Source organism: Alosa pseudoharengus, unplaced genomic scaffold (genome assembly GCF_046254945.1).
Source record: "Alosa pseudoharengus isolate Yale_2024_CS ecotype anadromous, Long Island Sound unplaced genomic scaffold, YU_APseudo_1.1 YU_APseudo_1.1_scf_19, whole genome shotgun sequence".
In the NCBI taxonomy this organism is placed as follows: Eukaryota; Metazoa; Chordata; class Actinopteri; order Clupeiformes; family Clupeidae; genus Alosa; species Alosa pseudoharengus.
In genome coordinates, this window is record NW_027468657.1 from 7,527,241 (window position 1) to 7,553,387 (window position 26,147).

General features: G+C 43.9%; 1 protein-coding gene across 1 annotated transcript; it reads right to left on the reverse strand.

Annotated features, from left to right (window-relative positions):
- Positions 1-20,053: 20,053 nt before the first annotated feature.
- On the reverse strand, positions 20,054-25,841 carry otop1 (otopetrin 1). The gene is made up of 6 exons (XM_076292837.1): positions 25,469-25,841; positions 23,680-23,816; positions 23,277-23,335; positions 22,938-23,068; positions 20,539-21,488; positions 20,054-20,248 (listed from the first exon to the last, which is right to left on the reverse strand). Exons 1-6 carry the CDS (start codon positions 25,839-25,841, stop codon positions 20,078-20,080), a joined length of 1,821 nt encoding a protein of 606 aa, XP_076148952.1. The 3' UTR covers positions 20,054-20,077.
- Positions 25,842-26,147: the final 306 nt, after the last annotated feature.

Sequence of the window (26,147 nt, forward strand, 5' to 3'; positions counted from 1 at the left end):
ACTTATAAACATCATCACACCATGAAATACCTAATTGGCATATCCCCACAAGGAACAGTAATATTCATATCTAAGGGTTGGGGAGGCAGAACATCAGACAAACGTGTCACAGAAAATTCTGGGTTTCTGGAATGCATCAGTGCAGGTGATGTCATACTGGCTGATCGAGGGTTTAACGTGGCAGACTCTATTAGCTTGTACAATGCTGAGCTGAAGATCCCAGCTTTCACCAAAGGAAGAAAACAATTGAGCCCAGTAGAGCTGGAGTCCACACGTGGACTTGCTGCAGTAAGAATCCATGTAGAGAGAGTTATTGGTGAAACAAGAAACCGATACACTATACTGCAAAGTACTATAGGTATCCAGATGTTCGAAGCGGAACACCCCAAAGGGTTAACAGTTTTAGACAAAGTAGTCTATGTGTGTTGTGCTCTTACAAATGTGGCACCCGCAATCATTCCTTCTGGTTAAATAATACAATGTAAATATGCAATGATTTATTTATACAAAAACACACTGTAAATAATAATAATAATAATAATAATGAATATATGACATTTTATATTACAATAATACATGTATTACATTTTCATTTTAAATAACTTTGTGCATTGCATTGTGTTTATTTGTATTCATCTGTTTTATGTATCTTTGCATGTGCATTTTATTTATTTATTGAATAAATTTGTATTTGTCTGTCTAATGGTACAATTCAAAATTCAGCACTTTTCATGTGTTTTCTTTGTGCACGCTTGCGTTTTGCCAATTCCTGCTTGCAGACACTGCACTTCCAATTCAAAACACTAATATCAGTATTCTGCAAACAACTTCTGTGCATGTAAAGTCTCTTACAGATTCCTGATGTACACTCTATTTTGTCATCAGTATCCAGAACAGGCACACCACAGTAACAGCCTTCAGATGATTTGGTGACATCATGTGATATTGCTTGAACAGGTGCTGTAAACATTTTTGCCAATAGCTCAGGAATGACACATGTTTGGATAAAAGTGTGAACCTTTCCACACACAGTTTCAAAGAAGACTGTATCTGGTATAATTCTCTCAATGTGCACTTCTCCTTTGCCATCTATCCCTGGTCCCCAAACAACAAAATCGCAGTAGCTTGCCTCTGCCAAGTGAATTTGTGTCTGCACTTGGTAAAAGTACTGGTGGTCTTTCTTTAGTGAAACTTTACCCTCTACCTCGTGGAGACAAAATGTGCCATCCTGTTTCATTTTGTCAAGTAAACTGCTGTTCTCAAGACTACTTGGTGCCTTCACTTCTAACACACCCATCCCATGGCAGTCACATGTTAACATGCCATCTGGGGATGCCCCTAACCATGGATATTTAGGATTAATGACCAGCCCTGCCCTCCTGACATTGAGGTTGGTGTGGTGTTCCTTCATGATCTTGGAGTACTCCTCCACTGCCCTTCCCTCATGTTCTATGCCCCATCTGAAACAAATATTGAAGTATCAAAAATTATAGATTATGATAACCTTCATAATGTCCATATCATTATAGTAAAGAAAATGGAAAGCCCTCAACTATTTTTTCTAAAAGTTATTTGATTGTTAATTGAAGGCATTGTGTAGTACCTGAGAGAATGTGGTGCGTTTCGAACTTTGTAGGCCACGGGGTAGCAAAGCTTTTTAAGCAGGGACACAGCTGGTTTTTCTAAGCTAGTGTGGTAGGCTGCTCGGATGTTAGATGCAGTGATCCTTCCTGCTTTCTGGTCGTACCACATAGTGGATTTGGATTGAAGTCTTGTCTCACTTTCTATTGCATCACACTAAAATGTAAAAAGCTGTGTGAAATTCATGTAGCAAATCACATTTACATTTTGACAAATTTGTGAAAACTTTGATCCTGCACTCAAAATGTCCTTTTCCTAAGACATCACTGACATACATACATAAACCACACTCACTGATTTATTAATAAAGTACCTGTTCCTTTGTTATGCTCAAGCCTGCAAATACCTCTTCACTCTTTGAGTACAGTTCTGCGTGTGAGAGTGCCCTGTTCAATGGCGTGTACATTTTGCTAAGGGATTTAGGAATATTCATTTGTACAGCCCGAGGTATATATCTCTGTGCATGGCCAGGAACTAAAGCTAGAATGGCACTCCTTACTGGTTCCTTCTCACTCTTCTCGGAAAGGTGTAGCATGTTGTACAGTGCTGCACGTTCAGCAGGAGTTGGAGGTGGAATTTTAGCAGGGGGAAGGTCACCACACCCATCTGCTGCTCTCTTTCTCTGGGCCTTAGAAAAAACTATCTGGCTCCCCTCTACACACTCTATTTTTCTGCAGGCTGCTGTACTAGGCTCATTCCATGTACAGGCCTCGTCAGTGGAGGTAGTGCCGCGCAGTCTGTTGACTGCTGCCTGCAATGTGTACAGAATGGCACCTACATGTGAGCACACTTCACCTAACCCGGCCATGCAGGTGCAGTGGCCAAATCGAACCAGTCCCTCCTTTTCCAAAGCAACCCAAGCTGTCAGAGGCGGTTCATCCAGACTGTAGGAATGATGTACCTAACATAGAAAAAAAGGTTTTAGTTAGATAAAGTCTATCATTCACAGTAGCCTACCACGGATATTTTTTTTAAAGCTACACATTTCTTTCCCTTCTTAAGGCTACCATGTTTATATGTGGCATCACGTGAGTAGACAAATCAGACAACTGCAAGCTGGGCGTCCAGCTGGGTTTCACTTCTAGTGACGGTCATAAATTCTCCTGTCATAGAGACAGTTGACGTGCATAATTTCAGATTGATGATTCGCTGATGTTATGTTTGTGTAGTCTTAACATAAATGTGCTTACACGTTCGCCAGTAGGTGGCGAGAACGCGTTATCATCTGTAACGTTACGTGATTTGATATGATATGAGAAGAAGAGCCTACATGGTGAATGAATGACACGTTACTGTTGTACTGCATCTACTTATTACTTAGTTACTTTGCATGCATACTATCGTACACTTATTACTACTACATTACAACCTAACAGATTGCTAACAGGATTATACGCATTTCGCTGCCCCAACTGCTCTTGTCTGATGCTATGTGGAGTGGATAAGCAGGTAGGCTACAATGTTTGATATCCTGCTAGCCATATATGATACAGTTGGCATAATTTTTTATTTTTTTTTACTTCTTATCAAGGTGTCATTCACCGGCAGGCAGGGTGTACATATTCAGATGAAGACTTCATCACACGATGGAGCAGATGTCACTTTGTGTATAGCTACATGGAAACATTAACGTAGCAAACGGGTAACGTTAGCTAGCTAACTAGCAACACTCACCTTTGCTTTGATAATGAATATATTCCTGTTTTTCACCTCCCATACGACCGCGTTGTTAACCCATCCACTCTTGAAAAAAAGATAGCTATCTGTACTTTTGTAGGCTTTCATTTTTTGTGCGGTGTAAGGTGACGGATTCTCTATAAGATATATATAAATATCTCCAAACTCCAAGTCTGGTAGAGACTTTGCCAGCTTCAAAGAAATGAAAACATCAGCGGGTGCTGTGTATGGATCACACGTTCCGAGTATGTTAATCTTTTCTTGATATCTAATTTTAACATTTGGTGTCATATGGTCTAAATAGTTAATTGATTGTATTGGAAATCTGCGATTCTGCTGCAATTCCCCTGGCTGGCCACTGTTCGTCGCCATTTTGTCAACGTTTCTTGCCCGCCAGGTCACCATGGTAGTCACGTGACTGCAAAGTATGAATAGAATCTTTGGCGACACTCTTTGAAGTCGCCGCCACGCGGTCACGTGGTTCACGTACGCTTCAACAGTTCCAAACAGCTCTTTGCGTGTAGTGTTATTTCAATGGGATAGACCGCAGCAAGTGCGTTATTGAACGGGAAACATTACAACAAAACAAAAACGAGTGTTATTACGTACAGTATGCTTACATTATAGTGTCAATTACATATTGCGAGTATAATTGGTCTGCAACATCGATCTAAAATATGTTCTTTGGTAGTTCTAACATTGAACGTTTGTTTCCTTGCTGGACATATGCTGTTATGGATTCCTACATTTGCCTGTATCACGCTACATATACTTTACTTACATTGTCAAAACGTAGGCTATGCATTTTGTATCCTTTTTGTGTGTGGACATTAGATCCAGTGTCCTTTTCAGTTCGTTTGGTGAGATGAAGATGAAGGTGCCCCCCAATCTACCACACAGCTTTGATCATTGTAAGACTAGCAATAAACGTCTATCAAATATATAAATAGCATTCAGTAGCCTAACAGCTTACATTTTAAAAGTTTGATCAATGCATTAAATCTGTTCTCTTTTAGAGAAATAGTATAAAGGTGGCCACCACAAAGCCTTGGTAGTAACATTTTAAGACTAGCCATAAACATGTCAAAGACACATAGGCTAAATAAGAAACAATAAAAACTTAAATGTGAAAGTTTGATCAATACTGCAAGACACCCACTGTTTCAATAACACACTTGTAACTCATAAGCAATCAACTGTTTCAATAAAATACTTATAACTTATATTTCAGCCGGCTGGTGAGACTACAGCATGAAAAGGATGACTGATACATGTTAGGTTTTCAATAGAATTTTTATTAAGTTTTCAATGTGTGTTTAAAACAAGAACAGGAACAAATGCAAAAAAGACTGGGAGAAAGGTATGGGGACACTGCAACATAAAAAGGTGGTCTGGCACTCATTTAGGTTTCCAAAAAATAAAAAGATTTCAGTTTCCAAAGTTTGAACAACAATTGTGTGTGAACTACACAAAAGGGATGCAGGCGCGCGGGAACCTATTTTTGACCAGGGATGCTGAATAACAAAAATAATGGATGTCCGACGATTTCTCCCCTCCTGGACATGTTTCGGATTTTGACTGCTAAATACGTCATTTTAGCGCGGTGTGCGGTGATAGAGAGAAGTTTTAGAAAAGTCCTGGGCAGCCACAAATTCCAATGTTCCGCGACAGCAATCCGAAGCCATCTCGCCCACCCTAACCCCACAGAAGCGTACTTGACATCATTAGCCTATAGCTAAGGAAAATTACTTTTCTGATCGTCAAAACCACACCAAAGATGTTGCTTTAAATATAGGCTTATAATCAGGCTGCAATGATCTCGCAAATAATTTCTGAATAGCCTAAAGTGTGTCGTCTCCACAGCAAGTGTCCTAATAATTTCTATCGTAGCGACTAGGATAGTGAAATGATTTCACTAGCTATACATTTATTAATTTTGCAAAACTGTAAAACACAATTAAAGTTTCTTTCAGCTTATCCATGCTTTTTTGAACGTGTAAATCGCATAGAATATGTAGACATATACCAACCGTAGATCGCTATCACATAGGCCTAGCTGAAACCACGCTACGGTTCTTACAGTAACTGACTCACGTTCACGTTGATCTCTATAACTGTTCATTTTTAGTAGCCTATATTCGAACCTATCCATAACCCTTTTTTGTTATTTGACTCATCATTTCACATACAAAAATTTAAATAATGTCAGACAGCGAATTAGTAATTATTTAAACATAATATTTTTTAAAAATCTATCTCCTGCCAGCAGGGAGTGCTGCAGCACCCTCAGCACCCCCCTTCCCGCGCCCTTGAAGGGATGGACAGCTCTCCATATGCTCTGTACACCTATAAGAGGGACATGGTAACATTCTTGAATCTAAAGTATCTATCTATCTATCTGGTAAGGAGGATGCAACACATTTGGCTGGAGTCAGGAGTGTTATGGGAGGTGTGGAAGATGCTGGATCAACACAACTCCCTTTGTGTAAGGGCCCCATTGTGTGGACCTCAAACATAAAAAAAATGATCTTATCTGTCCATTCCAGTCATATAGCACACCCTTCTTGTCCTCTGCATCCTTGGTCCTGGATAAGCAGAACAGGCACAGTGGAGAATGGAGGGAGAGAACAGAGCAGATAACACTCAGTGTATACTTGGGACAACACATTAAGTAAGTAGCAGAAACCTAAGCAAGAGGCCATCTCCAGCAAGAGGCCAGCAAGAGTTTTACATAGGCTACTCATACACAGCCAACCATTTGCAAGGCTGGGGGTGCCACAAGTCCACACAAAAACTATAACAATAACAACATGAAGAATAATTTTGTTGGGGATTACTTTCAGAGTGATCTATGCCCTATTAACCTGACTACACTTTCCAGTTATCCAAAAATAAAAAATTGTGTCCTACTTACAAAGATCACTGACCTAATGAAAGGCAATGCCCTCTTGTCACGTCAGTCTCTTCCATGCAAACTTCGCTATGTATTTGACAAATTACTTGGCAGACAAAGCAATCAAAATTATTACACCAAGAACACCAACACGAAATGTAAAATTACTGACAACTAAATAAACTGAAACCTGAAATCGATTATCAGTTGGAGCAAAAACTCCTACTGTAGGCTACTATACAGATATAGCGTGCCACACTATGTCCACGCTCGTGCCACACTCGCCTACCGCTTGTGCCACTGCACTGTCCCGTTTGTTACAGTGATAGTGGCACAGGACTGGGCTGGCAAGGGAAGAGCCATGCACCAGTAACAACAACAATAACTTGTAATAGTCTAGGTTTTGCTCCTACTGCTTCCCCTGAAATTCATAACTGAAATCCCCTCGTTCACGAGTCATGGACTATAGCCTACTTCATGTCATGTTCAGCCCACGGTTCAGTTCATAACGCCATAAAACTCGCCATCTAGCAAGCTAATCTATATCAGGTTTAAAGACAATAATCACAAAATCTGATTTCAGCCTCGCACGTAGTCTGGCCCAACCCACAGTATGCGGTTCACTAGTTCACATCCGTAATTTGCAAACAGATATAATAGCATAATAGAAAAGCATGTTTGGCGAAGTCTCTGGCCAGGGTCCTGAAGTGATTTGCGGGATCGTGCAGGAGTCAACTGCGCAGGCAGGAGTCGTGCAGGATTCCGCAATACACCCCCTGTTACGTCCCTCCACTACCTTTGGTGCTGTTTCCTTCACTGTTGCTATCATTGTCTCCTTAATTGTGTGCAGGTGTGACCTGTTAGGAGTGGGAGGAGCCACCCCTTTAAATATCTGTGCAGCCGTGCAGTCCAAGAAGACTTGTGTTCCGCTACCACGCCTGTTGTTGGTCTTCCTGTGTTGGTCCTATTCTGTTATAGTTAAACTCCCTTTTTCTGTTGTTTTGTAATTTACCCCATTGTTTAAATAAACCCCTAGACAAAACGAGCCCAATTGACATTTTTGTCATTTTATGTTGTGGCCAGTGCGCCTGGTCATAACACCCCCTTATTCTTGAACTATGGAAGACGGGAGGCGTAAGGGGAGGTGGTGGGTTGCAAGTGGAGTGACGCCGATGCTGCAACTTCGGCAGATAGAGGCAGACTGCGAATAAATAGCCTGTCTGATTGAAGGAGGCGTGGCAAATTCCGTCATGCTCCTCCCGAACTTCCGTTTGTTACAAACGCCATTTCACTAGTTCACATCCGTAATTTGCAAACAGATATAATAGCATAATAGAAAAGCATGTTTGGCGAAGTCTCTGGCCAGGGTCCTGAAGTGATTTGCGGGATCGTGCAGGAGTCAACTGCGCAGGCAGGAGTCGTGCAGGATTCCGCAATACACCCCAAAAAATGCATTAAAGATGAGGGACCCTATAGCCAGGACCACGCGAACAAATTCGACGCGAGAGCGCGAGGTGCGCTAATTCCCTCAGATCAGAGAGACTTGATCTGATATAAGAGTGATAGGCGTCGGAGGACCACGGGCGAGAGTTTTGAGCGCTTGATTGGACAGGCCGTTATTTGCCGCGTTGGTGGCTGCACCATAAAATATGTAACGGCCTGCTGGGATTCCGATTTGCGTTAGAACAGCGTTGAGCTGCGTTTGAAAGCGACTAACGGCGCGTCCGTAGTCTGGAGGGGGATCTTTCCATGCGATGGAAAACTAATTAGCCAAATGGGCTGCAGGAGAGAGTAGATGTTGAAAATGACAGCCCAAACACGCGCGGTTGTGAAGTTCAACATCTAATGCACCCCAATGTTTAGTAGGCTAGTAAGGCCTAAGCAATTAAAATAACTGCGGTAGCTATAACGGCAAGAGAAGTAATGAGCAGCAACACGTTATTAGAGAGGATTCCGAGGAACAGGGCAGAGCTACACGCAGGTGCAGGTGCTCCCTTGGTCAGACAGGGAAGGGCTTTAATATGCTGACTCAATGAACACAGAGGAAGGCGAAAAAACTCCGACATTTAAAGGAGAAAAATTCCTTCCTTGCCCTCTTGGCAATAAGCGACAGAGCAACAGCTCCTGTGTATCAGCTGCCTTACGGCCAACGCCGGCATTGAGTTAAAGCGATGCTCCCTTAAATACATTTTGTGATGACCACATAGATTAAATTGTATTACTATTTAATGTAGACATGGTCTCAGATGAGATGCCGATACGGTAGCCTATAGGGTGGTGGCACCAATCCAGCGAAAGAGGGGTAAGGGAGAACCAGGGACGCGGTCCCTGGCTGGGGAAAAACGCGGGCTCGAACGCGGTTCGCGCCGGCGGGAGATGATGGGGAAAGGGAAAAAAGTAGCGACGCGGTCGCTACGGGGGAAGGGGGAGGAGGTTGCGCAGCACCCTAGGTAGGCAAAGAGAAAAGTGGGGAGGGTTGATTAGCTGGAAAGAGAAAGAGGCCGTAGTAGCGGAAGGCAAGGTAGAGGGCTGCACGCGGGCTGCCATAACTTGCGAGTTGAGTGAGCAGGGGAAAGCTGTTTAGGAATAGAGAAAGAGGCCGCAGTAGCGGAAGACCAAGTAGTAGGCTGCAAGCGGGCTGCCATAACTTGCGGAGTTGAAAAACATGTTGCATGAACAGAGGGGGAGACGCCGGAGGAACGGAGCTCTGCGCTGCGGCGCTGGTGCTCGGTTGATCGGCTATAGTAGGAGAGGAAAGATAACTGATTGTTGGAGGAGGCGACGTAGGCCTGCTTTCCTTGCGAAACGAGGGCAATCGATCCTACATCCAACCCTGCTCTAATCAAACAAATGGTCCGCGGAGTAGCTCTCCTTGCAAGCGGAGTGACGCCGATGCTGCAACTTCGGCAGATAGAGGCAGACTGCGAATAAATAGCCTGTCTGATTGAAGGAGGCGTGGCAAATTCCGTCATGCTCCTCCCGAACTTCCGTTTGTTACAAACGCCATTTCGCGTATGACCGCGCCAATCAGCGAACAGTTGAGTGATGACGCGGAACTTACCTGCCGAGTTGCTTGAAGTCCAGCGAAGCTTGTAGTTCAACAGCACAGCAACAATGGCGACGGAGGAAGAGACGCTAGAAGCTATCTGCGAAGTTGTCGCAACTCTCGAGGGCATCACGCAATTAAAGCAGGAGCAAGAGGCTTGTCTTGTCAATTTTATAAATGGCAAGGACGTATAACTCTCCTTCCAACTGGCTTTGGGAAAAGTTTGATTTATCAGATGGTGATAGCTAAACCTAAACGCACAAGTGTACTACATGCATCACTACTTATCATGTTTTCAAATAAACGTTTGCTGCTCGTTATTCTCCCCCCTACTCTCAAATTACCTTAACAAAATCAATGCGGCATAGGCCTACTTAAGGAATGGAATGTTAGCTACTAGCTACCCTACCGAGCGGGGCTCAAGGCGAGGCGGTGTGTCTTGACGTGAGCTAGCCGGTTACCGAGCGGAGCTCAAGGCAAGGCTGTTGTGATTGTGCTTGACTGGGACTCGCGGTTACCGAGCTGGGCACAAGGTAAACCGCTCCGTGTTTGTGTTTGACAGAGGCTAGCCTGTGGCCGAGCTGGGCTCCAGGCGAGGCTACCGTGCTTGTGGACAGTAACGTTAGCCAGTCACCGAGCGTGGCTCAAGGTGCGTTGTTTTATGCCGAACAACTGTTAGTTTAACTGAGCAAGCTCCAGGTTAAATAACACGTAGGTCGTCAGTACAATCCAACTTATCCGAGAGTGTAGTCTGAACAGCCCGTGGAGAACGAAGTAAGCTCCGACGAAGTCACCGGGCTGCGTAGAACAACAATCGTCTGATAAGCGGCGAGAAGAGATAAGAGGGAAAACTGGCGTGTAACAAGAGCTGATATAATCTCGGCGACGTGACGCTTTTGGTATACAACTCTCGGTCTGTGGCTGGCACAAGTTAGTGATATATCCACTACGAAGAGACTGCCCTGGCGGTCAGGTAGCCTGCATACTAGCCAGCGGTCTGTTTTCTACTGAGAGCAGAAGTGGGACGCGTAAAAGCCTGAACTCCGGTGCACAGCATACGTCATTACCAAAAGTTGCTGATTGGTTAAGGGAACTCCAATGATTTTGAACCTCAAAATAAGCATCCGCCCATTACGGAGACAGATTATTATTACTTTGTTCCAGACTGTATGACGAAGAGAAACGTAGTCACAGGTGGTAAGGACCAGGCTACCATTTTTCACCTGAAAAGCGTTAATCACAAACCCATTGATAACCAGCACATCTGAATACCATGAGTTACCATGCTGAATGAAATGTATTTTATCAAGATAAAGTTTGTGTTCCCCCTCATAGCATATATCGTTAACGCTATGTATGTGAATGAGCTGACTAGCTAACGTAAGCTAACGCAATCAAGTTTGAAATATATAGTTCTAGCATTATAAAAATCTGTTGACAACCAACCTATCATCTAAAGTTGCCCTACTACAATAGGCTAACCAAATGTGTTTTGTCTGAAATTCATTATTGACATAGGAACATTATCTTTAAGTTAGCCTCTCTCCACATCAAGGTTTGCAGGCTAACTTTTAGCTTTGAAATTTCGGTCCACATTTAAGCTATAAATATCAGTTAAACAAGCAGCACAAAAACCTCAAAGAACAAAACCAGTATCTACTAGTGCAGTTGGTATAGGAAATGCATATGCCAATTAAAAAAACGTTGTACCTTCATCTACTTACCCAGGGCCAGGTTAAGGTCATCTGGGGCCCGGTGCAGAGGCCTCCCCCCCCCCCCCCCCCCCATTTTTTTCCAATATATATTACTATTATTATTATTATCAATGTATAAGACAGAGAGAGAGAGAGAGAGAGACACAATTAAATTATGACAGACATAATGTAAAAATGAATTTTGCATTTATATGGTGGAACCGTATAACCAACATAACACAATTGTACCAACATACAAAAAACAAGTAGCCTACAAACATGGGGCAATGCACACAAAAAAAATCAACCATGAAATATTACATTATTACCATCAATTACTTCAACTAAGGCAGTGGTCCCCAAACTACGGCCCGCCACCTCATTTTGGATGCCCCCCCAAATCATGTCCGTGGTATATAGCATCTGGCCCGCACGGGAGTAGGACGTCGTCAAACTATGACCTCCGCAATTTCCCCCATTCATTCTCTATGGCGAGTCTTAACAGTACACATGTAATACTCTTTTTTCCACTGGTGGTTGTTTTGGTGCTGTTTTCCGTTTGCCGTTGAAAACAGAATGAAATGCTGACTGCATCAGTGCTCAAAGTATTCTAAAAGTTTATCAATTAATTGTTAATAACTAACTTCTATTCAAGTCATATTTCTGGGACTTTCTGGGATAATTATTCATATTTTTTATTCACTCGTTAAGTTAGAATGGTGGTCATTTATGTTTTTGCCAGCACTTCATAAAACTCTCATAGTTTGAGTTATTTGAATTATTTGTAGGATATTACTTGTTCACAACATGAGCTGTGTATGCAAAGACACAGAGTTCAGAGTTCACACATTTTGAATAAAATATACTTTTGGGACTCCCTGCCAACACTTTTGGGAATGCTAAAGTCTTTTTATCAGCATTATTTTATTTGAGCTACATTTTACACTGATATGGCATGATGGCAACATAAACACAGCTAACAATGGTATTAAATTGCAGTAGATTAAATGTAATAGAATTCAACTAAGACTGCTGTTGTTCACAGCACTAAGCTATTTATGGTTACTGATATACTCCGTGTCTCTGGCCCTCTCTTAGAGCCAGGCATAGTGAGCAGGCCCTCGGAAGAAAAAGTTTGGGGACCACTGAACTAAGGTTTGAAAACTTCCAGTGGTACCCAGGTCAGACTAAAATGTGCAACTCCCGAACTCTGAACTCATGAAACATTGTAGCTTAGAGTTTGGCGCGCACGCACACAGCCACATCATGATGCATTGTTACACGCTGTCTGTAATACACTGTAACACTCGGCCCTAGCCAGCCACGACGTCAAATACATTGAAACACGCAGTCTAGCGCACACACAGCCCAACCACATCAAATACCAACAAGTGGGGTGTCGTAGCCGATAACGGTAACGTTGTCAGCCAGGGACAGGGGTAGTATGCCTAGACGTGGACTTCACTATCACTATTTTGATCCTCGTTTTGAAAAAAGTGGACAGGGCGCCTGCAGGAATGAATGCGATGGTACGCACACACCCACCTAACTTTCAACGCTTTGATAATATTTGTCCCGGTTAGGTTCCTGCATTGATCGGTTAAAAAGTAGCCTACATACTGTAACAATCTGCAAAGTTGTCTCAAAATGGTCTTTATTGGTTATGCACCAAAAACACACGAACGTCATTAAACAGGCAACACAAGGTGTGGTGGCTGTGCCGTGGTCTGCCGTGTCACCTCCAGTTCCTCCCCGTCTTCCTCCATCGATATCTGGCATGCGCAATGCCGCGGCTCCATTGTGCGGAAGATGTTTTCCACCCGTTCGGCTTCCGCGAGCGCCACGGACAGCGAGCTGGGGGCACTCAGGCGAAGGTGTTCTTTTAGCCGCTCTGGGTGGATGCCTCGCACGAACGCTTCCAGTGCCATCTCTTCATGTAGACCTTGGCTGTACGTTGGGTAGCCCCGCCGGGCATACAGCTGCAGGTCAGCCGCGAACTTGCCCAGTCTCTCGTCCTTGTGTCGCCGTCTGGAAGCGAGTTGTTCTTTGGATGAAGATTCTCTGGCCGAATCGTCGTTGCAGAGCTGCTTCGATTGCAGTCCAGCTTACTTGCTCCGCCGGTGGCAGGTCTTCTAATACTTGTAGCGCTTCCCCCTCCAGGGCCAACGCCACCTGTACGCCCGTTCTCTCCGCCGACCAGCCATTCAGCTCGGCTGCCAGCCGGACCTGTACCAGGTATGTCGCCAGCGGCCTTTCGCCATTGTAGTGGGGCAACTTTACGCTGGGGCGCCCTTCTACCGCCGCCATCGCACCGAGGACCGGCCGGTTTCCATCGCTCCCGTGTGGAGCGGGTTCAAGTGGCGGGATGCTGCCATCAGCCCGGTTCGTTTCCTCCTGTGGCCGGGGGCGGGTCTCTTCATCACGGTCACGCTGCAGGCTGGCTCCGTCTGCTGGGCTCAGCAGGTGGCCATGGGCGAGCGTGCTGTCGAAGAGCCGTCTTGGCAGGAAACTCATCATCGCCAGGTAATCAGTTGCAGCTTTCTCCTCCCGTCCAGTAGGGGTCGTCATCCCACTTCTGACACCAATGTAACAATCTGCAAGGTTGTCTCAAAATGGTCTTTATTGGTTATGCACCAAAAACACACGAACGTCATTAAACAGGCAACACAAGGGAGATCAATTAAACAAGCACGATACACAAACAGGGTAGTCACATACAATACACGGGGTAAACACATAAGGTACAACATAAAGAAAGACTATACCAGCTAACACATACATGACAAGGTAAACGCCATTACTCATACTAAAACCAACATCAACATTACACACACACACACAGCATTATGGGAGTACAGTCATAACAGCTAGGCTCAGATCATTACAATACTGTAGTAGGCTAATAACATCCACATGCAATATCTTTATAACAACAACGCCTAACAACGACCTATTTATTTGGACAACTTTGTATAGCCCTATAAAGGCTAAAGTTACCTAATTTTGTTCTAGCGAAGGCTACGTTCACGTATGGCTAAACAGTGGTAATGCTAGCCTAACGTTTTGATAAGCAATAATCTTGCCTACCTTGTGCTTGTGGCTTGCCCATTTGAAATAACTCCTCTCGCTTTGCTGTCTCCATCCTTTCTGTTTTCGTTGTTTAAAAAAACGTGTTATATCCATGATGAGTCTCGAGTTAATGAATTAGCTCATACCATTGTGTGCTGATAACCAGCATAGATAGTAATAGAAAACAACAAGCTATCCTACAACTTCTGTAGCATGCCTGTGTATCTCACCTGCTCAAACAAAAGGTGCGCGCGTGCATAGTTCTGCATTTCTTTGACATGAAAAACACAGACTATATTGGACTAGCTGCAGCATGTGAAGCAAATGAGGATGCACCTTTCTGTGTCTCTGAGGTCGATGTGAGCAATGCCTTTAGGAGGGTTAATTGTAGAAAAGCTACTGGACCGGATGGAATTTCTAACAGGGTTTTGAAATCCTGCGCTGCTCAGTTAGCTCCTGTGTTCACTTATATCTTTAACACATCATTGGCTCAAGAGACAGTTCCTACTTGCCTCAAGCAGTCTGTTATTGTTTCAGTACCGAAAAACAAAAGTCCATCATGTCTGAATGACTACCGCCCAGTAGCCCTGACGTCTACAGTGATGAAGTGTTTTGAGAAGCTTGTGAAAAACATTATCTGCTCATCCCTCCCTGCCTCCTTCAACCCCCTCCAATTTACAGAGCCAACAGGTCTACAGAGGATGCCATCTCAAACCTCATGCACACCACCTTAACTCACCTGGAGGAGGGGAATGGGAATTATGTGAGGATGCTGTTCATTGACTTTAGTTCAGCATTCAACACGATAGTACCTCTCACCTTGGTCACAAAGATGAAGGCCTTAGGACTGAACACCACCCTGTGTCACTGGATATTTGACTTCCTCACCAACCGTTCACAAGTGGTTAGAGTGGGGGGTCTGACATCTGACTCATTAACCATCAGCACTGGTGCTCCCCAAGGCTGTGTTTTGAGTTCACTGCTGTACAACATCTACACACATGACTGCAAAGCCAACAGTAGTCATACCTCCATCATCAAGTTTGCAGATGACACAGTGATCTTGGGCCTGATTAGTAACAGCAATGAACAGCTCTACTTGGATCAGGTTGATGAGGTGGCACAGTGGTGTCAATCTAACAGCTTGACACTGAATATCAATAAAACCAAGGAAATGGTAGTGGATTACAGAAGGCAGCAGCAGAACTACAGTTACACCCCACTAATGATCAGCGGGCAACCTGTAGAGAGAGTCACAAGTTTTAAATACCTTGGTGTCCACATTACTGAAGACTTAACATGGACTGTTAACACTCAATATGTTCTGAAGAAGTCCAGACAACGACTCTATTTCCTTCGTCAGCTAAGGAAATTCAAAGTTTCTACATCCATCATGAAGGCCTTCTACACTTCAGCGGTTGAGAGTGTTCTAACTGGTAGCATCATCACCTGGTATGGGAACTCCACAGTTAGAGATTGTAGTACTCTGCAGAGAGTAGTGCGCTCAGCTGAACGTACTATAAGAACTCAACTCCCTGCTCTACAAGATATCTATTCCAGAAGAGTACTCCTAAGAGCCCAAAAGATTCTGAAGGACTCTTCTCATCCTAACAATGGATTATTCCTACCGCTGAAATCAAGAAGACGCCTATGTAGTCACAAAGCCAGAACTGAGAGACTTAGGAGAAGTTTTTATCCCCAGGCCATCCGAACTCTGAACTCACACTATACTGACTTTGCACACATTCACTCCTCAGCACTCTCAAACATTTCCCAACTCTGAACTCACACTATACTGACTTTGCACTCATTCACTCCTCAGCACTCTCAAACATTTCCCAACTCTGAACTCACACTATACTGACTTTGCACTCATTCACTACTCAGCAGTCATTACTCACTATTCCCATACATACAGCACACTGCTTGCTACAGTAAGCCTCCTCTACATACTTGCTGCACACTGCCCCCCCCCCCCCTACATACACAGCACATTGTCTTCAGGATCTTCTCCAACACACATCCTCTACATACTTACAGCACACTGCCCCCACCTACCCACACACACACTACACACACACACACACACACAGTCACTGCTCCACTCCCCTCCCGCCCACACACACATCTTCACTGTCATCACTCACATACATCATTCATACAGTACTCTGCTTGCAATAGTAAGTCCCTGCCCCCCCCCCCCTACATACACAGCACATTATTTCATCAGGAAGCTTCTCCAACACACATCCCCAACATACTTACAGCACACTGCCCCCCCCCCCCCCCCCCCCCCCCCCCCAATACACAGCACATTGTCTCATGAGGAACCTTCTCCAACACACGTATTGCACACTGCCCTCTCCCCACATACACAGCACACTATCCCATCTCCCTTGTCATCCCCCCAACACACACACACCAAGACCCCTGGCAGTTGGGTTAGCCCCTTGAGCCGTGGATCTGCCCAAGGTTTTTTCCTTGGTAAGGGAGTTTTTCCTTGCCCCTGTTGCTCTTGGGTGCTCCTTGTTGGTGCCCCCCACCCAATCCCAATCCTCCCCCACCTTTTTTATGCAGCCCTTGCCACTTAATCTACTAAACCCCTCTTCTACTGCACTTTTTTACCCCCCCCCCCCCCATTAATGCACAAATAGGCTGACACCAGACATAATTTCACTGCATTTCTTACTTCCAGTAACTATATGCATGTGACAATAAACTTCCTTGTATCCTTGTATCCTTGTATCCTTGTAGCATGCTGTGAAGTTACATGCAGGTCTCTTTTACAGAGGAAACCCATGCTAAAATACAGTAAAACTCTGTAGTCACGAATTTGATCGTGTTGGTATGAATATAATGTTGTAGTATGTGAATCCTACAGTGTAAAAAAAATATACTAACGTCTTAGAAACGTTGTAAAACTATTGAAATAGATTAAGAAAGCCACCGCTATGGTGATTTCTAATGGTAGATTGATTTGTTTAGATCCAGTGAAATTGCTGCCTTGGCAACGCTACGTCATGGCTTCAGTACTCTATTCATGATCCCACTTCCAAAGGCTCAGAAAAAAGGAAAAGCTTCTGTCACCACCTAGTGGTCATTATTTTTACCAGCTGGTGTGAAAATTGAAACGTAAGAAAACTGGTAGAAACTTCATAGGATGATGTATTTAGTAGATTCACGGCAACGGGCCAAGCAAAATAAAGACATGAAATACAAGTACATAAATTTAATATACATCCATTTATCAACTCTTACATCCATTTATCAACTCAACTCGTGTCAGTTGTGTGCATTTATTTACTTAATTTGTGCTACTGTAAAATAGAAAGACAATCCTACAAAATCATTAACATGTTCTACATTAAATTTTTACTTTCCATTATTTCTGTCATTATTCTTTTTTGTATCTGTCATGTAGTTTTTATTCTGCCTGAACAAACAGACAAGTAGAAGACAGATGTCCACAAGATAATATATCAGCTCACAAAGTTAGTTATAAACACAACTGAAATATGCTCCCATATCACTCACTAAAATTTCCCAAGGGTGTCTAACAATGGTCAGTAGTACAAAGACAAATATTCACCCATGGCAAGTGCTATCAAGTTCTGTGGTGATGTTTACACTGCACAATGAGGCAGCTTTGGCCTACTGGTTAGGGCTTCGGGCTTGTAACCGAACGGTTTGCCAGCTCGATCCCCGACCCAGTAGGAAAAAATGTGGGCAGGGGAAGTGGTTGAGCACTGCTCGCCCATACCCACATCCACGTCTGAAGTGCCCTTGAGCAAAGCACCTAACCCCTCACTGCTCCCCGAGCGCCGCTGTAGCAAGGCAGTTCACTGCTCCGGGTTAATGTGTGCTTCACCTCACTGTGTGTTCACTGTGTGCTCTGTGTTCACTAATTCACAGATGGTATAAATGCAGAAACCAAATTCCTTGTATACGCAAGTATACTTGGCCTAGAAACCTGATTTACATTTACATTTTCAATATCACCCAAATGGTTATGCTTCATGATTTGTAGTTTTAAGTTTTACAGTGTTCCCTTTTCATGGAATATCTTCTGACTGATAAAGACTGCACATTGTGATATGTGCCTTTTCAGACACACACACACATTACATTACATTACATTTTGCAGACACTTCTTGACCAAAGTGACTTACATATGTCAGCTAAATTACAAGGGATCACATTGTCCCCGGAGCAACTTGGGGTTAAGTGCCTTGCTCAAGGGCACAACGGTGGAAGCCGGGAATTGAACCGACAACTTGCACGCTATAGCCCAGCTCCTTAACCACTATACTACCACCTACCACACACACACACACACAAATCTGCAAGCTCAAGCACATGCAAAGTTCCTGGAAGTGGATATCTAAGCTGTGTGTCTGCAGTGGAAGGTGAGAACATTCTAGTTTAGAGTTTCCACTTCAAAATAAATGGTCCACCCACAAAACACGTACAAACAGCACAGAGAAATAATCACACCTAATTTTCAACAAAATGAAAGGCAGAAAAAAGATGATGGTTCAATTCATGAATCGTATTAAAAACATTTGTTTTGGTCAAAACTCTTTTATTGCTTGATTGCTTGAATTCTGATTAATAAGAAATGTTAGTTCTGGGCAAAAAAATAACATTCGGGGGAAAACTTCTTACTTCTCTTGACTATGCTCTACTATGGATTGCTCAAGCAAAGCACAGCTGATGTATGTGTTAGGCCTACACACTGAATGTTGGATGTGGCACACTAAAAAAACACATAGGCTAACATCACTTGTCCCATAACACACAGTGATGACTTCACACATTCGATTCCTTCGAGTCCTCAATGCATGACCAAGTCCAAGGTAAACACACTTTGCTTTCGCGTTCATTCAAATCACTCCTTACTTGTTGGTGTGTGCAATGGTCACAAGGCCTTTTTTCCATTAGAGGGAAAGACAGGCGGAAGAGGTGAATTCATTTTTTTAAGTAAAGGGTCACTTGAAAGAGCGTTTCGGTGATAATTGAGGGCACTGCTTCCTGGAGATGTGAAATGCTTTATGCTTCAAGTGAAAATGGCCCACACCAAACGACTGGCTTACTGTCATTTGTCATGGGGATAAAAATAACGACAGAGAATGAGCTGCAATGAACTCATCATTCAAATCATTTGATGTAAGTAATTGGTCAACAGATGACCAAAGGGCCAGTTGCATATTTTTGGTAAATGGGCAATTCTTTTGACTTAAAGCTGGGCTATACCGAGCATGCTACTGAAGCATTCTGTTTTCAGAGCACAAGCTACAACAAGTAGCTTCCACTATAATCAATGGAACTGGCTACACCAGACGTGATAGAGGTGTGCACATTTGAAAATCAGATCAGTTTTCTTAAATTATTTTTTTCCCTTCCCCGTGAACAGAACATTTCAATGCACCCGGTGTAGCCAGACAAAGAGCATACACATGAGATCCATGTTATTACATTTACAGTAGCACAATAAGAAGAATAACAACTTCTAATCATTCTGCCGTACTCAATGTGTTCTATCTTATGTACAATTTTAAAATGTTTGTTTAGTCAGTAAAATGATTTCAATGGAAAGAAGTTGTTTGCCAACTTCAGGAAACTACGAAGTTCAAGTAATGACCCATACACCTGTTGACTTCACTAGAATGAGCAGAAAACTGTGTGACTAACTGACAACAAAGGTTCTACATTCTCTGAAAAGTTTCCAAGATACCAGCCCTCTAAAGCAATCAAAGCTCCCAATGAATTAATCTCTTTAAAAAGATGAATGATTTCTATATGCAGTTTACCAAAACAGTACACTGCTTTAAAATACAATTCAATAGAATTTTATGATGCTGAGCACCATGTATGCTGATTTCTCACAACTCATCCTGATTTCTTACATGAGAACTTGATACCATGAGCCTCTTTTACAGAGCTTTAGAGTAAATAAAGTATTTCTTGGAGCCCATATACAGTGTGCAGATCATCTCCTTCTCCCTCTTTTACAGCGCTCCACTGAAGACTAGATAACCCATCTCCTCATATATTGCCTCATACTTTCCTGAACACTTCGAAGAGGGAGGCCACACAGTGCATTCTGTAGAAGAGGTTCAAGGGGATGGCAAAGTTGAGCACTGTGGTCCATAAGGCAAAGCCAAAGGTCTCCTGTTCCAGTCCGCTGTCGTACTGAGGACGACACCCGAATGCAGGGAGGATCCAAAGCTGGAGGGCAAAAAGCACACATCACACTCATGGAACACGTTAAAATACATACATAAGGTTGAAATAAATACATTTCAAATATTGAAATAAATACCTTTTTTAAAAACTCTCAGAACAACATTTGATGGTAACTAATTATTAAAACGTGTAATAGTACTAGGAAGTATAACTATAGTGGACTATAGCATATTTAATGAAAGGTGGCAAAGGCACTATATATTCCAACATGGTAATGGCAGACTTGCTGACTGTCTCTCTCTGTGTGAGTGTGTTGAGGGGCTTGTGCTTACTGAGACGTTGCACATGAAGAGGAAGACAGCGATGTTCTTGAGGATTTGCCTCTTCTTGCTGGGCTTGTCCTTCAGCCGCGGGCCGTCGGGCAGCGGCACCTCCGAGGGTTTCCGGCCGCAGCCGTACGCCTGGCCGTTCTCCACCGGCTCGCTCTCTAGCGCCCCGCAGCACCGGTCCTGGTTGTCGTAGGCCCGGTTGATGATGCCGTCGTATAACGGACCCATGGAGGCGGCCACAGAGAAGATCTCGGGCGCAACTCCGCCGCCGGTGTTGGTGCCGCCCCCACCGTTGGCGCCGGCCTCGACGTGCTCCTCGCCGTCCTCGCACCTCTTGCGGTACAGCGACTCGACGATGAAGAGGTTCTGCACGTACTTCTCCAGCACGGCCAGCAGCGAGTAGACCAGGCTGCACCAGCGTTGTCTCGGACTGCTGCCGGACGCTGCCGCCGCCACCGCCACGATGCCGCACCACGACATGAGCCACGAGCCCAAAGACGAGCCCAGCAGCACCTCGGCGTCGAGCTGCCGCGACGGGTTCTTGGCTATGTCCATGGGCAGGCCCTCGGCCCGGTAGATGAGCAGGCCGGTGGCGCCGGCCACACACATGAACGCCAGCATGGCGATGCCGTAGCAGTAGAACATGACGATGGCGGACTCGCGCATGGTCAGCGACTTCTCCACGTGGATGATGTAGACCACCAGGATGCCAATGGTGCCGGCCAAGGCCACCAGCCCGAAGATGGGGCCCAGGAGGAGGCCGGTGGTCCGGGTGGTGGGCTTCTTGCGGTTGGCGTGGTGGTCGATGGTGCGGCCGATGTTCTTCCACATGACGAAGAGCATGGCCGAAACGAAGATGTGGTACTCGATGTTGAATGGGTACAGGTAGACCACGCTACTGGAGAACATGGTGCAAGCACTAGTGGTGCAGTTGCATTCAGGCTGAAACTCCGCTGCAAAGACAGGTATTACATGTGTTAACAAACCGGGCAGAGAAACATGGGCAGACGGTGTCTCCATAATATGTGTACAATCAGTGTACAATCAATGCAGAAACCAAAAATCAATCAGTGTAAAATCAATGCAGAAACCAAAAATCAATGCTGGTGATTCTCTCTGTAAGGATGTGTACTTCCTTATTTTATTGAAATCATCATGGTCGTAAAGTTAATTTATGTGCATCAAATTCATTTGAACAGACGCTCAGAACCAAACTATACATCATTCTATGATTTCTTCGATGAATATGCATGGAAAAACCTTAAAAGCAGTGGCAGACTTAAACAAATAAAAATAAAAGCAATTCTGCAAGCATCACTTTTTCTTTTACTGTATTGTCATTAGGACCCCCTCGAAAATGAGATGTCGCATCTCAAGGGGTTATCCTCGAAATAAATAAATAAATAAAAATGATACGCATACAGAAAAACATAGTTAAGTCCAGTCTATCCGAGGCACATTCGATCTTGCTTTGAAGAAGGTTTTAAGTAACTTGACCTTGTAGAGTGCCTCGCTAATGAAAGCAGAAAACCATTGCTCACTGAAATAAGACTGTAATAATTTAATACAAGAACAAATCCATATTTCAACTGAACAGACCCAGTAAAAGAAAAAAAGTACATCTGCCAATAACAACCTTCTGTCATAGAAGACTGCCACCTAGAGGCACATCCAAGCCCTTCACCTCCTAACCCTCCTCAGCCCCTTCCTTTGTCTTAGACCTTCCACCTCCTCTGCCTACCAATACCCCTCCTTTTAATTAAGACGGAGGGAAGGAAAGAGAGAAAGAGGGAGGGAGAAAGGGAGGAGGAAGAAAAGAACAGCGGTCAAGCCAGTCAGGCCCACCACCGCCGTCCGGATATGAGGGGACCGCTGGGCTCGGGGTGTATCAGTTACTGTAATTGCAGCACCCATGGGAGTGGCGGGGCGCGGAGCGAAGTCGTCTGAGGTCGAGTGGGGAGGAGAGAGACGGGCGACCGTGTGTGTCGCCTGAAACCCAAGAGAGAGGCGTCGGACACAAACAGGACCTGTTGGATTACCTACTCCGTCCACCCGACCCCGACCCCTAGCCCCAGCTCCCCCCCCCCCCCCCCCACACACACACACCTCGCTTTCATCGTGGGGAGCAAGCCCTCAAAGTGAGCTTTTGTCCACTTCCATGTGCTGTAATCTGCCACTCAAACGCAACCTTCCAACACACACACACACACACTCTCTCTCTCTCCCTCACATACACACACACACAATCACACACTCTCTCTCTGTCTCTCTTTCTTTCTCACACACACACACACACACACACACACAAACACACTCTCTCTATCACACACACACACACATACACACACACACACACACACACACACACACACACTTTCTCTCTCGCACACACACACGTTTACCTATGGAGTGGTTGATCAAGCCGAGGGATGAGAGCCTTCTGTTGTGATTGTTCATGAAGTGCTCCGACTCTGACATGACTCCGTTGCACCACAACAAGAGGTTTGTGAAGACTGCGTGAATCACGCCGAATCTGTCAGTAAACAAAGCCAGTGATTTTCTCAAACAGACCCACTTTGAATACAGAGATGAGGTAGATGAAAGGAAAGGTGGTTGATTGGTTGGTTACTGTGATTTGTATTTTCTTTGTTCCAGTTTGAAGAATGAATAAATAAGTGAACTCATCAATAATGAATGAGTTAAATGGCTAGTAAAAGTGGTATATGTGCTTGCTGTAGTACCTTTCAAATGTTGTGTATCTGTTGATGACATCTTTGATGTGAAACCACAGAAAATACACCTGGTTGGACATAGACAGATAACAAAAGGAGCATGTCACGTTCCTGACCAGAGATTACTCTTCACTTTACTGTCTACATGTTAAATCAATAATTGAATGCAAAATAGGTTTACACCAAACAAACGACAACTCTTGCCAGGTTTAAAGAAGAGATTTAGGGCTACAATGACAGGATTATGTAGTTCAAACTCCTTATGTTGGCTGGCAAACAAAGACGCATTATGCGGGAGCGGGACCACCCCTCTCAAGGATCTGAGAGACACTTGAGCTGCTTTGATATGAAATGACAGACAGACATGGGCTTTTATCTTACCAATACAGCGTTATGCACTCAACCACCTCACCTGAGATATTGTGTGGACCGCGTGGATGATGGGATATACGACGATCACAGCGGATATGCACGATTGATATCCCACGAAGTAACCAATGCGGAAAGCATCCATAATCAGCGATAGCAAAGCCAGTAGTGACAGTCCCCCTAAGTAATGACCACAACTAAGTCATATAAGTGTTAGACATAGAAGCTTTATATTTTTCCTTTAACCGTTGAATATCTACAATCAAAACACACACTTACACACACACACACACACACACACAAAGAAAGAAACTGTGCGATATTAGTCCTCTCTAACAAAAAGAGAATTGGCAAATATTCCTGTTAAAAAAAATAAAATGAGTGACAATTACGACGGAGTATTAGGGCCACACATGAAGAAAAAAATATGTTTGCCATGACAGATTAAACTCGACATTTCGAGAATAAAGTTGAAATATCATGTCGACTAATCTCGACGTGTCGACATTAAACTCAACATTTTGAGAATAAAGTTTGTTTGGAGAGAGAACGACCGCTCGGGACGATTGAAAGGGAGGACGAATGAAATTGGAGTGCAATTAGACATAGGCTTACATCATGTGGACAAAACATAGAACATATTAACCTCCGTTGCTCAGCCAAATACTTTCCTGTTAGGTCCTTTTATCACGGACTTACAGGCGATAAATGCGATGGTCAAAAGTAAACGTCATTAGCGGTTTATTTATTTATTGTAGGTCTAATGTTAAAGAGTGTTTTTCATCTAAAGGTTCAACTTCATGCTTGCACTAGACTAGGCATACTATGTGCTCTCCCCAATCCCAGACTTTCACATTGCATGTTTGTTGGTAATGGATGCAAAACAGCCTATTGCTGAATGTCTATGGAGGGACGAGTCCTCCCGACAGGTAACCCCATGTAGGCTATTCTAAGTAAATGCACACATACTCCCTCACGGGATCAAACGAAACGAGTATATATACTTATACATATCTATCTGTGTTTATAGCCTCCTAGATTTATTGCAGGTGAGACATGGGAAAGCAGTTTTAGAAAAATGAGTTTTGCCATTAACCTATGGAGAGTGACTGTGGGTCATGAAGGGCAGTTATTTGGATGTGCGGTGGTTTTACCCACGTAAAACAGAGTGAAATAACATTTTGTACTATAGAAACATTATATCATTGGAAACATATAAATGGCATAGTGCATGGTATTTCCATAGCCGCGAGATACAGCGCTTCACGATGACGACAATGAGTAGCCTAGTTAACAGACGCAATCTATCTGAATATCGGCAATCTAGCAATCTATCTGAAATAACACCTATTTAGGCCTATTATTCATGTCACATATTGTGTGTTAGTGTAGGCTACATAGATTAAACTGTAGGCTATGTTTAAACTGTATTTCGAGTTTAATGTCGGCGAGATTAAAGTAGATATGATATTTCAACTTTATTCTCGAAATGTCGAGTTTAATGTCGACATGGCGACTTTAAAGTCGAGACGTCGAGATTAAAGTCGACATGACATTTCAACTTTATTCTCGAAATGTCGAGTTTAATGTCGACATGTCGACTTTAAAGTCAAACATGTCGAGTTTAATCTCGCTATGGCAAAAATATTTTTTTCTTCATGTGTGGCCCTAATACTCCGTCGTAGAAAATAGACATTGTGCACGTTTAAATCTCCATTTTCCAATTATTCCCGCATCTTAGCTAAAGTCAGTAAAGTCGACACAAACGTTCTGTTGTTCAAAAGTACTAGGCTAATATAAAAGGACCAAGGTGTGAAATGCATCCAAGTTACCTCTTATCCAGCTGGTTCCAGCATGCACGTCTTTCTCTGATACCAGACTCCTCTGCCTGTCCTTGCGCACAATGTACCAGAGCATCCATAAAAGCTGCAAAATCATGAGGGTGGTGAGGAAGGACAGCAGGTGCTCCTGGCGAACGGATGGTCCACTGTTAGCGAGAGCAAGCATTAACGCCACCCCAATCAGCAGCAACTGTGTGCCGTACTGGGCACTCAGAACCTCTGCGTTTTTCTGGGGATAATTTTCGGTGAGATGGACTCTCAACTTTTTTAACAAGTTCTTATCTCCGTCTGACGTGGAAGACGAGGATGAGCTGTTACAGTACTTATTTAGGCACATAATATCCAGTCCGCCGTGTTCTACCATGGCACCAAGATCTATAGGAGCAAAATCCTTAGAAAGAGACGCGTCAACACGGAGCACTGCGCATTTGGAGAGGGCCGGCTGCGTAACCTGTTGCAATCGACATGAACATGGAATTGCTTGGAAAGGGGCAACATGCCAAACATCCCACCTCTCCCGGAACTTCCGGGAGTCTCCCACAGCATAGCCTACACTTCTGGACATCCCTGAACAAGCCTTGTTGTCCTACAAATGAGTTAACCAAACAATTAATTTCAATTAAAAACAATTATATTCTTTTTTCACCTTTCAACCTGCGGGAAGTAGGTT